This window comes from Glycine soja, chromosome 19 (assembly GCF_004193775.1).
Source record: "Glycine soja cultivar W05 chromosome 19, ASM419377v2, whole genome shotgun sequence".
NCBI classification, from domain to species: Eukaryota; Viridiplantae; Streptophyta; class Magnoliopsida; order Fabales; family Fabaceae; genus Glycine; species Glycine soja.
Genome location: NC_041020.1, coordinates 45,883,412 through 45,901,516, shown reverse-complemented (window position 1 = coordinate 45,901,516; position 18,105 = coordinate 45,883,412). Strand labels below are relative to the sequence as shown.

Sequence of the window (18,105 nt, the reverse complement as noted above, 5' to 3'; positions counted from 1 at the left end):
TAAGGTTAAACCTTCATTAATATATACCAAAAGCGTTAGGCTTGTCCTTGACGTGCATGACATCAAAATTCCAACCAGTTGACACACATCCTTAATGTGTCCAAACTCTCAGAATTTCATGGAAAATGAGAAAAACTATTCATGTCCAATACGTGTACGGTAAACATGGCAGGGCTCGGCATGCATTGATGCAAAGTCAATGGTGTCTCAACGATATAAACATGTATACGTACTATGACGCCACCCCCGCGTAATATATTCAATTTATAATAATTTATAGGATAATAATAAACAAAATGAACAAAGAAAAATGTGAGATAATCAAGTGGTGTCATAGAGAGATATAAAGACAAAAAATATACTGTAAATCAAAAGTGTTGTAAGAACTTATTGTACCTGTAAGGTTATCCTATTACATTAGTCACAAATGTAGTATTTTTTTTTTTTTTGATGTAAGGAGTAAAATTCATAAATGCTGAAAATGAGTAAAGTCTGCTGCAAGGTCAAGAAGAAACCCGCTGCAAGGTCAAGAAGAAACCCAGTTGGGGGAGGCTCTCCCCGCCGGCACAATGATCAAATATTGACAAGCTGAAGAAGCTAATTAAAATATGAGCTACTGTACGATTGACAACTGAAAAATATATATACAGAATGGAATTTGAGAATTAATTAATCAATGAAAGACATTAATTAAGGCTTGCTTAGATAAAAGTTAGGAACATGGTTTTGAGAATTCTAAAATACAAACATAAAACGAAGATCTTAGGATTTTTCACTTTAGACTTCTAATTAAAAACTAACTCAGCTCGAGGCAACGATTGTCTCTACCTTATATATTTTATTTTTGTAATATCTTTAGAAAAGATATAGTAAAAGTACTTGTGAATTTTCTCATTGGTATCTAAACATGCACTAAGAGGATAGCTCTGCATATCGAGTGACTTTGTTCTTACTTCATCATAGCTAGAAAAGGTTCCTTTGAGTCCACCCGAAAAGCAAAATTTTCCAGACCATAGTCTACTGCCCTGTGCGTACTCCATCTGAGTGTCAGGAATTTTCCTATTATTTTAGCGTCTTCTCGAGTTTCAGTTAAATAGGAAGTCCCTGCTTGAGAAATTCCACTACATCATCTATGTGGATAAATATTAATTTGTTGATTTTATTATAAGATAAATATTAATCCGTATTAATTTTTTAAAGTCTGAATTTTATTTAAAGGATTGATTTCTCCCAATAAATATTGTTCCTGAAGGCATGAATCAGACATCAAACCCATGATAAGGTGATTAAGAGATAAAATTCTTTATAAATCATATCACATTATTTTATTAAATACTTTTTTCATTTAATTTTTTAATCAATATCCTAAAAAAATACTGATTAGGAGGACTTTAATTATAAATGTCAATCAAGGCATTAGAACCTTGTCTCCCTTTACCCTTTTCAAATTACTAGATATAATTAATTCATAATAATGTAACAAAAAAAAAGTGATTAATCGCTAACCAACACGAATTGTGTGTACCCAGGTATATATCACGTGCCTAGTAAGTTTTATGAGCATACCATAAACCGTTGCAAATTCTCCTGACCAAACCAGCCAGCATCAATATTTACTTTCATAGGGTCCTGACTCCTGGGCACAACTGGAGTACTTAATTAGCTAATTATTAGCTTATCACAGATATGCAATAATTATAAGAGCAGGTGACATTAGCCAATAAATAGGAGGCTAGTTTAGTACTTTCGTTCCCGGCTCGTAACTGGCCGTTATAAAAAGGGTGAATGCTCCACGCTATAAGTTGGTCATATAATCCAGCGAATTTCTTCTCACGCACTCTTCTGATTTTTTCAGGAAAAAAAAGTACGGTAAGATAAAGCCCGCAGCTATTCATCTTCTCTCGTATTATCTTGTATAGTTTAATTATTTAATTAATTTATCATGGCAAACAATCTTCTCCTACTACACTACTTTGAGTACCAAACGAAGAATCTCTGATCTCTCACGCTCTTAATTTCACAAACGTACGGTGTATCTTTGCTAAATTAGTTATAGTAGCTAGTCTTAGTACTGTTATCGTTGTCTCTGATCTTCATCTTTCTCCGTCTTTAAATTTGTAGCTTCAACATTTATAGATCATCACAAGGATGCAATTCAATGTATTATTAATAAGTGACTTCATTTGATTGTTTTTTTTTTGCTATAATAAGACATGCAAAGTGTTATTTAGATTGAATTTATTTTCTATTTAATGAACACACAGTGGCGGTGAGCATGGAAAATGCAAGCACGTCTAGCTTAGCGAGAACGAAATCGGATCAGCTACTGGAGACGGTGGCCACAACAGCTGAGAAGTCGCCACCTTCGGCGGAGGGAGGCGGGGTCCTGTCAAGGAAATCGAGCTGGAGGATGACGGCGTCGTCGCCGGGTGGCGGCGGTGGGAGAAACACATACATAAGGAAGGCAAGGAGCGCTCAGTTGAAGGTAGAGGTGGACGAGGTTGGCAGCGGCGTGGCTCTTAGCCGAGCTTCCAGCGCCAGCTTGGGCCTCTCATTCTCCTTCACCGGCTTCACTCTCCCTCCCGATGAAATCGCCGATTCCAAACCATTCAGCGACGATGATATCCGTAAGTATAATTTCACACGCTCATAATTAATCATCTGCTTTTTTTGTTTTGTTTTATCAACAATCTCACGATATAATAATTTAGCCGTTAATCGCTAGTTCATTACTTAATTAAAATTTGTTAACTTATTATACTAGTATATTCAAACAATTAGTCTGCAAAAAAAAAAAAAAACAATTAGCTAGTAATACATTTATTTCCCATACGAAGTTTTGCCATATCTTCACAGCTAGACTATGTGGAGAATGGCTTACATGACCATAACCTTTCTAAATGTTCACGAGTTTAATTTGATATGCTACGTTTTGTTTGACATTAATTTCTGTCCTTTAAAGAACAAACGGTTAGGAATGCTCAAAAGCTTGTCTTGTGTGTCGTTACGGTAACCACAAAAATATATTGGGAGATTAAGGCTTAAGTCTATACATTGATAATGCTCAAAAGCAGTTCAGTTTAAAACTGCATGTTGTGCAGTTCACAATCTCACTAGTTAAAGTTAATTATATAAGATAATCATTTAATAAAATAATCAAAGGTCCAAATTGATTCTCTATCCATTGATGATAAGAGTGTCTATAACAGTCCAGATCGATGTGGGTGATTAATTGCTTTTCTTTTCTACAAATGACAATACGTGTGCATCCAGAACTACAATAGTAACCTTTGTGTGATGACAAAACAAATGAAGCAATAATGTTGCTTTTCTGGTTGAGTGTTTAATATTTTCATTTTTAAAAATTATAAATTTAGATTATTTTATTCAAATTGTTTTAGAAAAGACCTTTTCATAACATAAATCAGGTAATCCAAAGTAGTAAAGTGAAGTATATAGTCTAACTCCCTATGTCTCAGGGATGATTAAATTGACCTTGATACTCTGATTTAATGATCAGTTTCTCACCCAACTAGTGAAAAATCACGTGTGCATATTGAAATACGATCTAATCCGCGAGACTACATAGTCTTTTAGCCTCAAGTACAATGTGGGTAGAGGTTAAACATGTGTGGATTAGAATACAAAACAATCCAAGACAATACACAAATAAATAAAAAGTTTAATTTTGATATATTATTAATTAATATATATTTTTACTTTTTTTATTGACAATATGCTTAATAAGTTTAGCTACCTACGTTAATAGTTGTAAGATATACATATGACAAATATACCACTAACAATGCGTTAAAATTAATTAAAGAAAAAAATTAACATCTATTCGAAGCGTATACATCTCATTGGATAATAGAAAAAAAATGTAATAAACATTAAACAATGCAATAGTTAAGAAAAAGACATTAAAAGCAAAGGATGCAGAACTATCAAAATTTTCATTTAAATTGATAAAAGTCATAAAAGTTAACAGAGGCAGGAAAGTACGGTCTGTTTGACTTACTCATAAAATTTGGCGGAGCATTGGTTGTTTGGTTTTTTGGAAACGATTGTTTGGTACTACGGCAGCGATGTGAAACTTATTGGTCCATCCCAATGACTAAAAGAACGTTTCCTTTTGTCCCAAATTAACACAATCAAACTTTGCACATTTCAACTTAAATTCCCATACAATTAAACTCAAGAACTCTGTTTTTTTCTTACATTTTCCCCCTTTATATAACCAAGAAATTTGATTAATTTAACTAAAAATCTATTGATAGATGAAATAATAGGGTTTGAAAGATGGTCCAAATTAATTGATGCTGTTTTACTACAGAGTTTTGTTATTTGCAATTTGATATATTAGTTTTGCATATTTATTGATCGAAAAATTAAAATAAAATAGTGCACGTTTAACTTTATGCATTTAGATCTATTATAGAAACAAAAACAATGTAAAAGAATAATATACAAATAACAATAGAAAAATTGTGTTTTTAATTCTTAAATTTTTATTTGACCACGATTTTGGTTCTTAAACAATTTTTTTGTTTGATTTTTTATTTCTACCATTAAGTCTCTCCATGATGACGTGACAATTACATTTTATGACATTTTTTTTTCAATTATTTGGCTAAAGTATTTAAAAGGCATTAAAAAATGTGTGACGGATTCTGCAAACACTAACAAAAAATAAAAGAAAAGAAAAACACGAAGAACCTTCTCTCTCTGGGTGTTTAAGTTCATGCTCCAATTCTTATTTTTATTTTTATTTTTTAAAAGACAGCATTCATGCCGTTGTCTCATAACGTTTACCAGGATTTATCTGCATGAAATGTAAGTTCTCGTCAAGGCTAGGGGTTCAACACTAATAGAACATGTATTTTCTTTCTTCTTTTTCCTATCTAATGTTAGTTTTTCTGGGGGTTCAATTTATGCTTCCTAGTAAAATATCACTAAATACCACTATCGTAAAGTTGAACCTCTCTTGACTTCCATCCTTGTCAGTGTCATGTCTTGTTAGTCTCACCTGTTTTCAGTTACGTGGAGGTGTCTTGGTCGGGTCCAAACCAACCAACATCCTCTTAGCGCAAATCCGTGAATAAGGGTCCAAAAAACAAGTGACTCGTAGTTATTCCCCGAACCGAAAATAGTGTTATATATATGTCCTAGAGTGTGGTTCAGTGCTTGTCTTTATGAATCACTTGTTATGCCTAGCTATGGTCCCCCCAATCCTCACACCTACATAGTAACGTGGTTCTAATTAATTAATTAATTAATATAATTATCATTTCATGCATGCTCAGTGTACGTCTATTTCTCCCTAGTCTGCATTCATGGTACTGTTTTATTTACTTGGATATGACTTATGCCCAAACTAAAATTCTTTAATTTATCGAAAGCGGCTAACATTTGTTTAAGAAACATTAATGATATATTACACTTTTTAATATTTTTTATCCGTAAAAATTAAAAATAATATCAAAATTTATAATAATTCACACATTTTACTTAAGTTAAATCTCTTTAATATTACACTCTTAGTATAAATAAAATATTTTTAACTTAGTGAACTAATAAGGAGAGATTTTTCATTTAAGAAGCTTATAATTATTGCTTTCACATTTAATATGTGATTTTTTACTTCTCAACATGTTTCCAAACATGCTATAAACTAATAAATTGTTAATAATTTTATCAAAACAATGGATTGCTATTTGATTTTTGTGTGTAAAATGACGACACCCATGCATGATCTTATTCAAACTATCTAAACTCTCGTACCATTAGGTTGATTCTACTCGGTGGATTGATATTTGATTGGTTTAGGTTTCTCTTTGTCTTAAAATAAAATAAAATTTATTTTAAACTAATGAACATATTTCTTATATGTATCTAAATCATTTAACTTGTAAAATTTTATATTCCAATCCAACTTATGACAGAGTAGAAAGGATTGATTCTGATGTTTTACCACAAACAGACACTTAGATTCACTAGATTTGCATTTTTCCTGATTTGTTGACTATCTTGTGCCCATCTTTATAACTAACAATGTGGGGAATATGACTCATCTTTATAACTTGTTGACTGCTATATATCTTGGTCCCCATTCCTCAACGACAACTAGCTAGGTTGTGCCTGGACCCAATCTTCCTTTTTTGTGGGAGAGCATGTTGTCTCATTCTTGGGCCCCTTCATTAAATTTCGGCTTGACTTTATTCACCACTGCATGGAGTTAGCTTGACTAACTTTATCAAGTGTCATGATTAGTGCTCGATACCAACTTGTCCTGTATGCCTTAATTCTATGGAATCATGCAGTACACATGATATATATGATCCCTTTGAAACTTCCAGCATCCATGTATACGGTTTAAACAATCAACTTCACTTATATTGCCGTGTGTTTGTTTGAGCAACACATACTCATGAGTCATGAACATGCATTTTCTAATTTTTAGTACAATAATGCAATATGTGAAGCTACGTACTAATTAACTGCCTGGTGCTCTTGCATGATGAAGGACATTCTTTTTCCCTCCTTGTGAATGAATTGTATAAAAAGGGTTACTATGTATATTGCAGCGGAGGATATTGAAGCTGGAACTCCTAAGCCAAAGTTTCAGACGGAACCTACTCTGCCAATATATCTAAAGGTAATATACCTTTTATGTGTCAAAAATTAACTATGTTCCTCTTCATTCCCTGCCTGCACCTACCTCTGTCGGTACTGTTCAAACCTTCAATAGAGCATGAGTTTGATTTAGTGCTATATATGTATTTATTTGGGCAGGCAACGATGAAGCTTCATTTAGCGATCAACACCACCAATAGAACATGTTACATGGCTATCAATATAGCATGGTCAGGTTCAGTCTTGTACAAAGTTTCATTCCATGTGATGTCAATGTACAAGACTACCCCGTAAATGATTAGTAATACAGTAGATACAAGTACAACAAATGCCTAACTTGGTGCTAAAATTTTCTGAATTTTTTCTTTTTTGATGCCTCCGACAGGGCATCAACACATTAGTTTTATTTCTCATACGCTTGAAAGACCTAGGTTCAAGATTGGAACCTTTCTGGCTTCGAGGATTTAGCTATATGTGAGGCTTAATAACATGGTTTGGCAGAGAAAAAAGGGTATGAGTATGACTAGTTAGACAAAAAATTTGAAGGAAAAAAAAATGCCTTCGTGCATTGAGCTTCCTTTTGTGCTTTATTTTAAGTTATATCGTGTGTTTGTGATGGATCCCATTAATTGAGATAAATTCTTATTCTGCAATCTGCAGTTCACAGATGTGACATACAAAGTAGTGATGAAAGGCATAACTACAACTAAGGAGAAGGATATCTTAAAGGGGATCACTGGTTCTGTAAATCCTGGGGAAGTTTTGGCATTGATGGGTCCGTCAGGAAGTGGAAAGACATCTTTGTTAAATCTGCTTGGAGGAAGGTTGATTCAATCCACAATTGGTGGCTCTATCACTTACAATGATCAACCTTATTCCAAGTTCCTAAAGAGCAGGTAAAAATCCTACTAATAACTATCTGTACTGAAACTGGGAAGGTACTTAAAATACATAGAATGAATTCTTAACAAGTCAAATATTATAAATGTAGCAGGAAAACTCGCTGACTTTTATACGATCAAAGGTTTTTTAATCAAGAGTCAATCAGATGGAAATTGTGGTTATGGTAGCCCCACAATTTTGATGGTTAGAATTTTTTCTTATATCAATTTTGATGACAAATTTTTACATGGTCTGAGACAAACATAGGGGCCATCAGATAATAAAAAATAAATAAATTCTAACCATCTGGTTTATACCATAGTACCATACTTACATTAAGAATGCATTTGGCAGGATTGGATTCGTGACACAAGACGATGTTCTGTTTCCTCACCTTACTGTAAAAGAAACATTGACTTATGCAGCCCGCCTAAGATTGCCAAATACATTAACGAAAGAGCAAAAGGAAAAACGAGCTTTGGAAGTCATTGATGAGCTGGGGTTGGAGAGGTAAATGCTTCCATCCATGACAATTAGCATCTCAATTATTATGAGCAAAGTCATAATCATTTGTGAGCCCTTGTGAGTGATAAATTTTATATATAAATTGTAAAAAACAATCAGTGTAATTCGGGTGTATGAAAACAGGTGCCAAGACACTATGATAGGAGGTTCCTATGTTCGAGGAATATCTGGTGGAGAGAGGAAGAGAGTTTGTATTGGCAATGAGATCATAATCAACCCTTCACTTCTGTTTCTTGATGAACCAACTTCTGGTTTGGATTCTACAACAGCGTTAAGGATAGTTCAGATGCTACAAGACATAGCAGAGGTATTTGTCCTCATTCTTCCCTTTGAGTTAAATGAACTAGCATCCAACCACCTCAATTTAAACTTACAAATGAATGTTATAGTTTATTTTAAAAACATTATATCAAAGAAAAAGTCTTAGATCTCTTTCAAATAACTCAAAAAGAGACAATTAAACTTTCTAAATTTTACACATTTAGGTTAGTAGTATCGACAATGATATATTGACACCCCTTAATTACAAACATCTATTTAACACTTCTTATTTCTCTTTATCTCTCTTTCCTTATCACATCATATAACTTATCATACCTACAGTAATTATAAATGGACAGTCCTTAATTACAAACACTTTTTGATACCCCTTATTTCTCTTCGTCTCTTTTTTTGTTGCATTATATCACCTATTATATCTACTACTATTGAGCCTGATTGACTATCTTATTCTTGACAATGGAATCCTTTACAATTCAATTCTTGTCACATCACTTGTGGTACAGTTAGTCATTAAACTCATGACATGGAAAGATGTTAGTCTAGACAATGATTTGGTCTAATCTAATTTTATCACTAACCTTTTAGTCTTATACCAGGCTGGTAAAACCGTGGTGACAACAATCCATCAACCATCAAGCAGACTCTTTCATAAATTTGATAAGTTGATCCTTCTAGGAAAAGGGAGTTTGCTGTACTTTGGAAAAGCATCTGATGCAATGGACTATTTCCAGTTTATAGGCTGTGCACCTCTTATTGCCATGAACCCAGCAGAGTTTTTATTAGACCTTGCAAATGGAAACGTAAATGATATTTCTGTGCCATCAGAGTTAAAGGATATAGTGCAGGTGGGAAATGCTGAAGCTGAAACATGCAATGGGAAACCTTCAGCCTCAGTTGTACAAGAGGTAAATCCTCATTATTAGTTTTGACATCATTTAATTTTAGAGTAAAATTTTCACATCTGATTTCATTTGAACTTTAACAGTATCTGGTGGAGGCATATGATTCTCGAGTCGCAGAAATAGAGAAGACAAAGTTAATGGTTCCTGTCCCTCTTGATGTAGAACTGAAGTCTAAGGTTTGTTCTTGTAAAAGACAGTGGGGAGCAAGTTGGTTTGAGCAATTTTCCATATTATTTTCAAGAGGATTCAAAGAACGGAGGCATGACTACTTTAGCTGGTTAAGAATCACCCAAGTTCTAGCCACTGCAGTCATCTTAGGATTACTCTGGTGGCAATCAGATGCTAAAACACCTAAAGGTTTGCAAGACCAGGTAAAAACTATTTTTGCCAAGAGCCTAATCCCTATTCTTAAAAGGCCATAATCAGATTTTAACTTCGAGCATAAACATGAATATGTATGCTAACATCTTCATTCTTCACTTCAGGCCGGACTGCTTTTCTTTATTGCTGTGTTTTGGGGATTCTTTCCTGTGTTCACTGCAATATTCACATTTCCTCAAGAGAGAGCCATGCTGACTAAGGAACGAACAACCGATATGTACAGACTAAGTGCTTATTTCGTGGCTAGAACTACAAGTGACCTTCTACTGGACCTGGTGCTACCAGTGTTTTTCCTCCTTCTTGTTTATTTCATGGCCAATTTGAGACTCGGTTCAGGGCGTTTTTTCTTTAGTATTCTTACCGTTTTTCTCTGCATCATAGCAGCTCAGGTATGCATTGCATCTCACAATTCAACTATTAAGAAAACAACATAAAACAAAACGGCCTATAGTTCTAATGACGACTGGTTGTGAAGCAGGGTCTTGGACTTGCTATAGGGGCTACACTTATGGACTTAAAAAGGGCAACAACTTTGGCTTCAGTAACTGTGATGACTTTCATGCTGGCTGGAGGGTTTTTTGTGAAGGTAAATTTAATTAACATTTTTTTTTATTGGACTACAAAATCCTCATTTTCTGACATATGTTCAATAAATTTGTTTAAGGGAACAAATTGACTTATTGGACCTCAAGTCAGATCACATTTTTCTTAAAAAAATCAAAAACATATTCTCAATTAATAGAAGCTATTGAATATTAAATAAATGTCATAATTTAATATGAGAACTTGATAACAATGAATATGAGAAACTTCATCTAAATTTTGTAATTGTTAAATGTTACTGACTCGTGCTTTCTGAATTTGACAGAAAGTCCCCATATTTATATCATGGATTCGCTACATATCTTTCAACTACCATACGTATAAACTTTTGCTCAAGGTTCAATATGAACACATTACACCTACCATAGATGGGATCAGAATTGACAGTGGATTCAGAGAGGTTGCTGCTCTGACGGCCATGGTTTTTGGTTACCGTTTATTGGCATATCTTTCATTGCGGCGGATGAAACTTCAAGCTGGAAATTAAGAAAATTGATATTGAATGACGACTCGTAATTACTCCAAGTGAAGTGCACTCAATTTGTCTAATCTCATGTATTATTTCATTTAGCATGTTGACGCAACAAAATCATGCTGAATCATATTCTTAAAGATGCTTTTTAGAGAAGATGCTTTTTGAAATTATTTAGCTTCTTAGGATGTGTTTCATTAACTCAAGCTCGCAACTCCGGCAGTTAAGAATTAAAGGTGATTGTGCAACATATTAGTAAATTGTAACTTGTAAGTATTAAGAATTTTAGTTGATTATGCCACCAACTATACTAATCAAGTTTCAACAATAAATATGAACTATTAATCTACTTTTATCTCTGCGATCAATTTAAATTTAATATGAGTCCGTTACTTCTATTGTTGAGATTTAACACCGACTAAAGACATTGCCAATGTATTTCTTATGAAGTGTGATAATCTTTATCTTACGCATTGATTTTATGAAGTTTAGTTAGACCCTACATTTAAATTCAAAGAAGATATTAGAGTTTATTACAAATTCATTATTATGTGACGGATTATTAATTTAGTCTTCTGTATGCATGTGTGTGCATTCTTAATTTGGTCTCAAATTAAGAGTGTTACATACAAATCAAATTAAGAATATGTATATGACAGATTAAATTGGTGAAGTTGACGCATATAAGAATTTATTTAATAAGTTTTTTTTTATGTATATGGATCAAAATGAGAATATGAAACAAATATAAGGACTAAATTATACATTTAATTTATTTTTTATTTTTTATTTTGTATAACTAAAAGATCCTTAGAATTTTTAAAAGAGATAAATCTTTCCAGCAGTGAGTAAATCGCTGTAATATAAATAAGATTAAAAAATATTTTTTATTCTTACAAATTTTATTTTTAGTCTTAAAAAAAATTATTCATTTTTTATCTTCATAAATTTATAATGTGTGATTTTTTTCTGACATAAATTTATAATGTGATTTTTGTGCTCAAAGTTTAGTTTGTACTAGTCCAAACCTGACAACTTCTACAATGGGAGGTTTTGTCATTTCTCCCACTAGAAAAACTTTTTTTTAGCTGCTAGATCAGTTTATTTTAAAATTAATGGTTAATTTTAGCTGCTTAATTTCTTTTTCCTCAATTTTCCAGTTTTGTCACTTTGATTTTTCCCTTTCCTTCGAACGTTGTTGCCTGTGCAGCTGCATCTCGAACGCCGTTTGTGTTTACCGTTACCGGATCCAGGCCATCGCAGGGGGCCACCGTTGGCGAGTGGCCAAGGAAAACCTCTCCGCTACCGGGAAGGGGAAACTGCCTCTGACGTAGACGCGGAGGAACAATGATGCTAAATGGCGGAGGTGGCACGCCGGCGAGGTCGAGGTCGACGGAGGATATCTACACGCGGTCGCAGCTGTAGGCGTCGGCAGCGAACAAGGAGAGCTTCTTCACCCGAAAGATGGCGGAGAAACAAGTCGCAATTTCTTTGGGTTGTTGGGATTTGGGTTTGGACAGTGGGTGAGTAGTGTGGTTTGGACTGAATCTCCAGATTTGGTTTGAAAAATGGATTTGAAAATCTGGAGAAGAAGGAGACAGACAGTTGTCGAATGGTGGTTGTTATGGTGTTTGGTGATCGAGGTGGTGGTTTTGACGGTTGCGAAGTGGTTCATGGTGGCTGTTATGTTTATATGTATATATTCTACAATTTGTGGTGTTTTTAAATGTCACAAATTGTGTTCTAATTTCTTTTTTAATTTACGATTGTTTTCAACTCCTCAAATTTATATTTTAATAATTGAAATTAAAAAAATATCATTTAAATTTATATTCATCCAAATCAAATTTCTAATAATAAACTGAATAATTTTTAAAGGGATTAAAAAGAAATTTTAAATATTTTATAAGAATGAAAAATATATTTTAACATGTAAATATCAATTGGTAGTTAATTATTCTCATTTATAAACTTAAAATAAATAAAAAATGATTAGAAATAAAATTTAGGTGAGTGGCTTCAAATACTCATTTGCAAGCTTTTTTAAAATTAAAAGTTTCATGGATTAAAATTAGAACATGGTAAACCTTTTTAAAAGACAAAATACATACATAATGAGAGATTTAATGAAAGACTTAATTTTTATGAGTGAGAGGAGTAAATCTAAGTTACACAATATATGAATTATTAGAATTTAATGTTATATGATAATTATTTAAAAAGTTATATGACCTTTTAATAAAAATTATGACATGTATTTTAATCTTCAATAGATAAGATTTAATGACAAATATTTATTCACTTGTGAATTTTTTTAATTAGTTAGTCATGTGACAACATATATATAGTTTGGCTAATAATATTTGAACCCGAAACATAATTCATTTGTAAGAAGATTAGGGGTTTGAATTCTTCTTGTTAATGATCATCTTACAAATAAGAAGAGATAATATTTGTCATGCAAGATTAGTCTTGATTGACTATATATAAGATCCTTAAGGTATTAATTAAAGTGTGCTTTTCCTTATTTAAAAGAATCATATCCTAGTATTCAAAAATAGGAAAGAGTATATCCGGATCAGTTTAAATTAAGCATTGCAGGTTTATTGTCCTAATATACCCATCTTACAAAGGCAATTCTATCCGAATGGTGAATATAGAGAAACACTTGCAGATAAAATCGTTAGATTCAAGATAGAGAAACCCAAAGATAAATCCTGCAGCCACTCTGTGGGCCCAAAATTAACAAATTATAATTGGAACATTCTTCTTGTTTCACTATTTAAGGACTTTCCTTATGACAAAAAAAAAGTCTTTACTTTTGACCAAAGAAAAAGGTCTTTCCTTACTTGGCCTCATTGCATTGTTGGATTTTCGTGGTTTAAAATAGTTGACCAAAAAGATTATATATCTATTCCAATCCAAAGTTTGATTGTCAAATAGCAAAGACACAAAAAGATGGAGAACTCCATGAGATTAGGATTGATGGCTGTGGTTGCTGTATCTGGAAGCATGGCCTTCTTGGTTCATCAAGTCCATAAACGTATACTATCTAACTTCATGGAGAAATTTGAGTGTGAAATGGGTGGCGTCTTATACGCACATGGCCAAAAGAATTTGTGTGGTACCATTTCCATTCCTTAATTTCAACTTTAATTAACTACCATTTTCTTTTCCACTTTAGTTCTAATTAAATTCCTTGTGTAATTGAAATTAAAAGCTTATGTCATAGAGTGTTCATTTTGCGTTTGCTAGGATCAGAGAAACATCAAGCAAAGAAGAAGGTGCGGTTTGCAAAAGAAGCATTGGGAAACAATAATTGTCGTAAAGGTGATAGAATGGTTAAGATAAGGGTGCAACGGATCAAGGCTGAGGAAATTTTGGTGATCAAGAATGTTCAGAAATGGAGGCATGGGCCGAAATTAGAGGACATGATGCCTCCTAACAGGGCAGTTCTATACAGGGGAATTATGAAACATAGGAATAGGAGTATTTATGGGAGACTTCGATTTTAGGTTTTTTTTTTCAGAAAAAATAAAAACGTCTTAGTTATGGCTCCTTTGATGTCTTTACACAGAGACCCATTAAATTTTCATAATATAACAGCATTTTATAGTTGTTGTTTATATTTTTCTACAGTATCATATCATCTTTATATTTCGACCCATTACTTAATATAATATTTTATAGTTCTTTACATTTTTCTATACTATCATACTAACTCCACTATTTCATTGTCATGGAGTGGTGCCCACATCTACATGGGATTTCATCTCCATATTCTGATATACGGAAAAACATATATTAGAAAATGTCTGTTTTTTTTAAATAGATTTCAATAATTTGAGTGATTAGTCCCTAGTTCTCACTTAGGAGATATCTTGAGTTTACCCAAAAATATCTTTATTATTTTAAGCAAACCAAACATTTTTTTTCTCCAATAAAAAAACACACTATATAACATCTTAAATGAGCCTATAAGATGTAGTATGCTATGTTAAAAACACAACCAATCTAACTTGAGGCATGTGAACACACTGTCTTAAGCAAATTATCTATGTAATACGTACAAGTTCTCCAAGACACAACAAGAATTTCCCAGTATAAAAGCGAAGAAACAAAATTAGCAAGTTAATTTATTAAAGAATTTAGAGAGCACATTTTTTTCATACCTGTAATCAATTAAGTCAATACAAAAAAAATGTTTGATATTTGTCCCTTCTTGAAAAATAACCGGTCATTTAAGTACTGCCATATATAATTGTTACTCGTAATGGTTCAATGTAAGTCTTGTATTTTACTCCCCCAATTGCAAATTTGAAGAAGCTGGATTGGGGCTTATCTTTATTGCTCAAAGCCCTAAACCCAAAGGATGCCCACTTAAATTAGAATACTTGCCAGAAATGAGGCAGCAAACTTTGATAAAAGCACGAACAAGGGAAGAAATGGATTGCAATATCACTTTAGAAATTTTAATAATACCAACCACTAGCAATTTGATATGGCCATATTAATGCACCGGCACCACTAACTAGGACTTCTACAACTGTGTTGCAAGTTGCAACACACCTACTTAACACTTAACAGGGACAGTATAACCGGCCTTAATTAATGAATCATTTGAACCAATGACTCACACAAAATTGCTAATTGTTTATTATTGGTCAATAAAAAAAATACACACTGATAATCAGATGCATCATGTACTATGTAAAAAAAATACTATATGTTAGGCAATTTTATTTTATTTTTTGTCAATATCCACTTAGTTTCATTACCCTCTCTGACTCCCTGCCCAACAACATTTTCAAGACACTAAAGCTCCACGCAACAGAAGCATTAATTGTAATCTCCATCAATACTCCAAGCCATGCACTAAGCACTATTAGCCCCACAGTGATGAGTGGTGAGTGGTGACCCTTCTTCGTCTTCAAAACCACATGCACGAACCCAGCTTTTGTCAGCATCCTTTTGTTCACTTTTGTGGATCTTTTTTATCCCTTGAAGCACCCTGACAGTCAACACATGTTTTTTTCCGAAAGTCAACAATACTTTGTGCAAATTGTACAAAGAAGGTTAGTTTTTTTTTTCCCTTACTGTTCGGGCGTTTGATTGTTCTGTTGCAATATTGATTCTATTATAGTATTATCTATTATCAAAGCTTTAATTTCCAACAAAACTATAGTTTATTTTAGAAAAATGCTAACATTAAGAGTGTGTTTGGATTACGAGTGTGTTTGGATAAGGTAATTTAACTAGGTAATGTATTTTTTATAGGAAATTAAATTCTTTTTATTAAAAGTAACTGTTTGGATATTTTAATAAAATAAATTCAAAATTTTAGAATTTTAAAAGGAATTTTAGTCCGTTGAAAGAATAGAATTTTAAATTCTATTTTCAAGGGAGTGAATTTGGAAATTCCTCTCTCCGTCGCTGCCATGCCTCTCCTCCGTCACCTTCATCTCAGCGACAACTTTTTCTCCGGCCAGATCCCTCCCTGGTACGACACTAGGCAACACTTCTAATACCTTGCCCTCTCTGACAAGGAGCTCATCGGCAACATTGTGCCCGAGCTCGAAAACCTCTCTGCCCTCTTTGGCAAGAGGAATAGAGAGAACCAGTACCGCACCCAGCATCACAAATCGTAACGCCTTGAAGGGAACCTTCGTCCTTCAACATGCTCAGCGTCTTCTCCACGGTCTTAGCGTGGCCCAACCTAATGTCGCGCTGAACTCGGTTCACCTCGTCGGTGTCACCGTAGATCTTCTTCCAGCGCTGGAACCCGGAGTTGTTGAAGTACTCCCTCACCACCTCCTTGTCGTCGTCGCCCACCTCTACCTGCAACTGTCGTCGCTGCTCCGGGTCTGTTAGCGACAGCATCGCCGCCAGTGCCGCCATGAATCCCTCGCTCACCACCACGATCGTGGTCCCGTCGATGGCGCCCGAGACGTCTGCCGCAGTGGTCGTGGAGATCGGCAGGATGGCGAACGCCAACGAGAGAGGGAGTTTGGGCGATTTGTGAGAGAATCGAGTGGAAATGGCGGTTCTGCTTGGGTTCGCAATAGAGAGGGAAGAACATAGGGAGGATGAAAATGCCATTGTGATTTTGGGCGCTGTTGTAGTCAAACACAGAATTTTAAAAATAAAGAAATTTAAATTGAAGCATTTAAAATTCTCAGAATTTAAAATTCTTTAAAATTTTAAATTATCTCATCCAAATATATTAGAAGAGCAAATGCATAATTATCCGAATAAGTTATTTATTTTAAATTTTTAAATCTTATAAATATAGGTTCAAGAATTCTACACAAAAATTCACTCCCTTATTTTTCTACTAATTCTTGACTTCGAAAGTATCTTTTTCATTGATAAAAAAAAAAGTAACAATATTTGTATAAAAAATGTCATGTCAAATGCTGCAACAATATTTGTAAGCAATTTGATAAACAACCGCACCGTAGATGTTCTAACTAGCATGCTCAAGGCACTCAGTTAAGAAATTACTAAAATCAATAATTAATTATTCTAAAAATTTCTTACACTCAATCAATTAATGTATTTACATCACCTCTAAATTTTTAACTAAAGCAATCAAGTATATACTTCAAAAAAAATTTATATTAACTATATTTTAACTTGTCCATTTCACATAATAAATTTTCTTACCCTAAACGTACAAGTAGTAGTGATGTTGGGAAGAAAATGGACCGGCATCTTTCTTTTTCCTTTTTTTCTTTTTTCTCACGAGAGGAACCACGTCTTTTTTACCCTAGACTTCGTAGAATCGTTAGCCTTTAATAGGAGCTAGAAGTTTAATAACAATATAGTATTTAAGAATTTGTATTGCACAGAATAAATGTTTATTTTAAACAATTAAAAATTATAATAAAAAATACTTCTAAATATATGAATCATATAATAATTAAAATCTATAATAAATAAATATTTTTTAACATTTAAATTATTGATCATTTGTTTTTTAAAAAATAAATTTAAGTTAGAATTAAAGATATAAAAAATGATAGATTAAAAAAAAAAGTCTAAGTCCAAGCGCTCAATTGATGATAAAAACATAAAAAGATATATCAAATATATGTTAGGAGCATAATCAAATTTTGAAAATAACATGTGTGAGTGAAATCGAGTTTTGTTATTCAGTTAGAGCTTGTTAATTATTACAAGGATATCAACGGGATATTAGGAATGTATTTGAAGAATATTAGAAAGATAGTACAAGCTGTAATTTGAATAGTAGAAGATATATATATATATATATATATATATATATATATATATATATATATATATATATATATATATATATATATATATATATATTTGAAATTAGTTTTCAATCTTCACTATAGCTTGTTAAACGGTTAAATATATACTGTAAAATATTTAAAAGAATATAATAATTTA

At 33.0% G+C, this 18,105-nt stretch overlaps 2 protein-coding genes and 1 pseudogene across 4 annotated transcripts; 2 read left to right on the top strand and 1 right to left on the bottom strand.

Moving 5' to 3' along the window:
- The first annotated feature begins 1,770 nt into the window (after positions 1–1,770).
- Positions 1,771–11,032, top strand: LOC114399052 (ABC transporter G family member 22-like). Of its 3 annotated transcripts, none has more exons than XM_028361152.1 (11): positions 1,771–1,869; positions 2,265–2,627; positions 6,588–6,658; positions 7,297–7,532; positions 7,873–8,028; positions 8,167–8,350; positions 8,922–9,230; positions 9,311–9,598; positions 9,713–9,997; positions 10,087–10,194; positions 10,477–11,032. In XM_028361152.1, the coding sequence occupies exons 2-11, from the start codon at positions 2,276–2,278 to the stop codon at positions 10,696–10,698; spliced, it is 2,211 nt and encodes a 736-aa protein (XP_028216953.1). In that variant the 5' UTR covers positions 1,771–1,869; positions 2,265–2,275; the 3' UTR covers positions 10,699–11,032. The 3 variants fall into 3 exon arrangements, with proteins under 3 accessions (XP_028216953.1, XP_028216952.1, XP_028216954.1); XM_028361151.1 differs by having other exon boundaries at positions 1,789–1,864; XM_028361153.1 differs by lacking the exons at positions 1,771–1,869; positions 2,265–2,627 and adding an exon at positions 6,796–7,147 and having other exon boundaries at positions 6,606–6,658.
- Positions 11,033–13,632: 2,600 nt separating this feature from the next.
- Positions 13,633–14,309, top strand: LOC114399045. Its single transcript, XM_028361143.1, has 2 exons — positions 13,633–13,807; positions 13,939–14,309. Exons 1-2 carry the CDS (start codon positions 13,642–13,644, stop codon positions 14,196–14,198), a joined length of 426 nt encoding a protein of 141 aa, XP_028216944.1. The 5' UTR covers positions 13,633–13,641; the 3' UTR covers positions 14,199–14,309.
- A 1,758-nt stretch (positions 14,310–16,067) lies between these two features.
- LOC114398876 lies at positions 16,068–16,782 on the bottom strand (annotated as a pseudogene).
- Between the last annotated feature and the right edge of the window lie 1,323 nt (positions 16,783–18,105).